Below are 359 nucleotides of genomic sequence, written 5' to 3' on the forward strand. Positions count from 1 at the left end.
TTGACCAGACCTGCCCCAATACCACCAGCCTGGAAGTGGATTCCAATTTAGGTGCCTCCGGGCCCTCAACTCTTCTGACCCTCACAGCCAGAGTGTGGGCGAGGGGCCTGCGGGGTTTAAGGCTGGGCTGTCTGACCCGTGTCCCTTTGTCGAGGGAGGCGGGTGCCAGGCTCGCCCCCAACCCCCTGCCAAGTGCCGCCTCTTTTTCTTCTGCAGGGCTCCCTGCTCAGTGCCGACATGGCTGAGAACTCCCCACCGCCCCCTTCCCCCACCGCAGCCCCGGTGGCTGAACCCGGAGTCACGGAGCAGCCGGGGCCCCAGAGCCCCCCTTCCTCCCCTCCTGGCCCAGAAGAGCCCCT

The 359-nt window shown here is 66.6% G+C and overlaps 1 protein-coding gene across 1 annotated transcript in view; it reads left to right on the top strand.

Moving 5' to 3' along the window:
* Positions 1 to 237: 237 nt before the first annotated feature.
* CACNA1I (calcium channel, voltage-dependent, T type, alpha 1I subunit) overlaps positions 238 to 359 on the top strand; it is a 112689-nt gene continuing 112567 nt past the window's right edge. Inside the window, exon 1 of the mRNA XM_010833752.1 lies at positions 238 to 355. Within this exon, the coding sequence (XP_010832054.1) occupies positions 238 to 355 (118 nt within the window). The remainder of the gene's footprint in view (positions 356 to 359) is intronic.

This window comes from Bison bison, unplaced genomic scaffold (genome assembly GCF_000754665.1).
Source record: "Bison bison bison isolate TAMUID 2011002044 unplaced genomic scaffold, Bison_UMD1.0 scf7180017863885, whole genome shotgun sequence".
Classification (NCBI taxonomy): domain Eukaryota; kingdom Metazoa; phylum Chordata; class Mammalia; order Artiodactyla; family Bovidae; genus Bison; species Bison bison.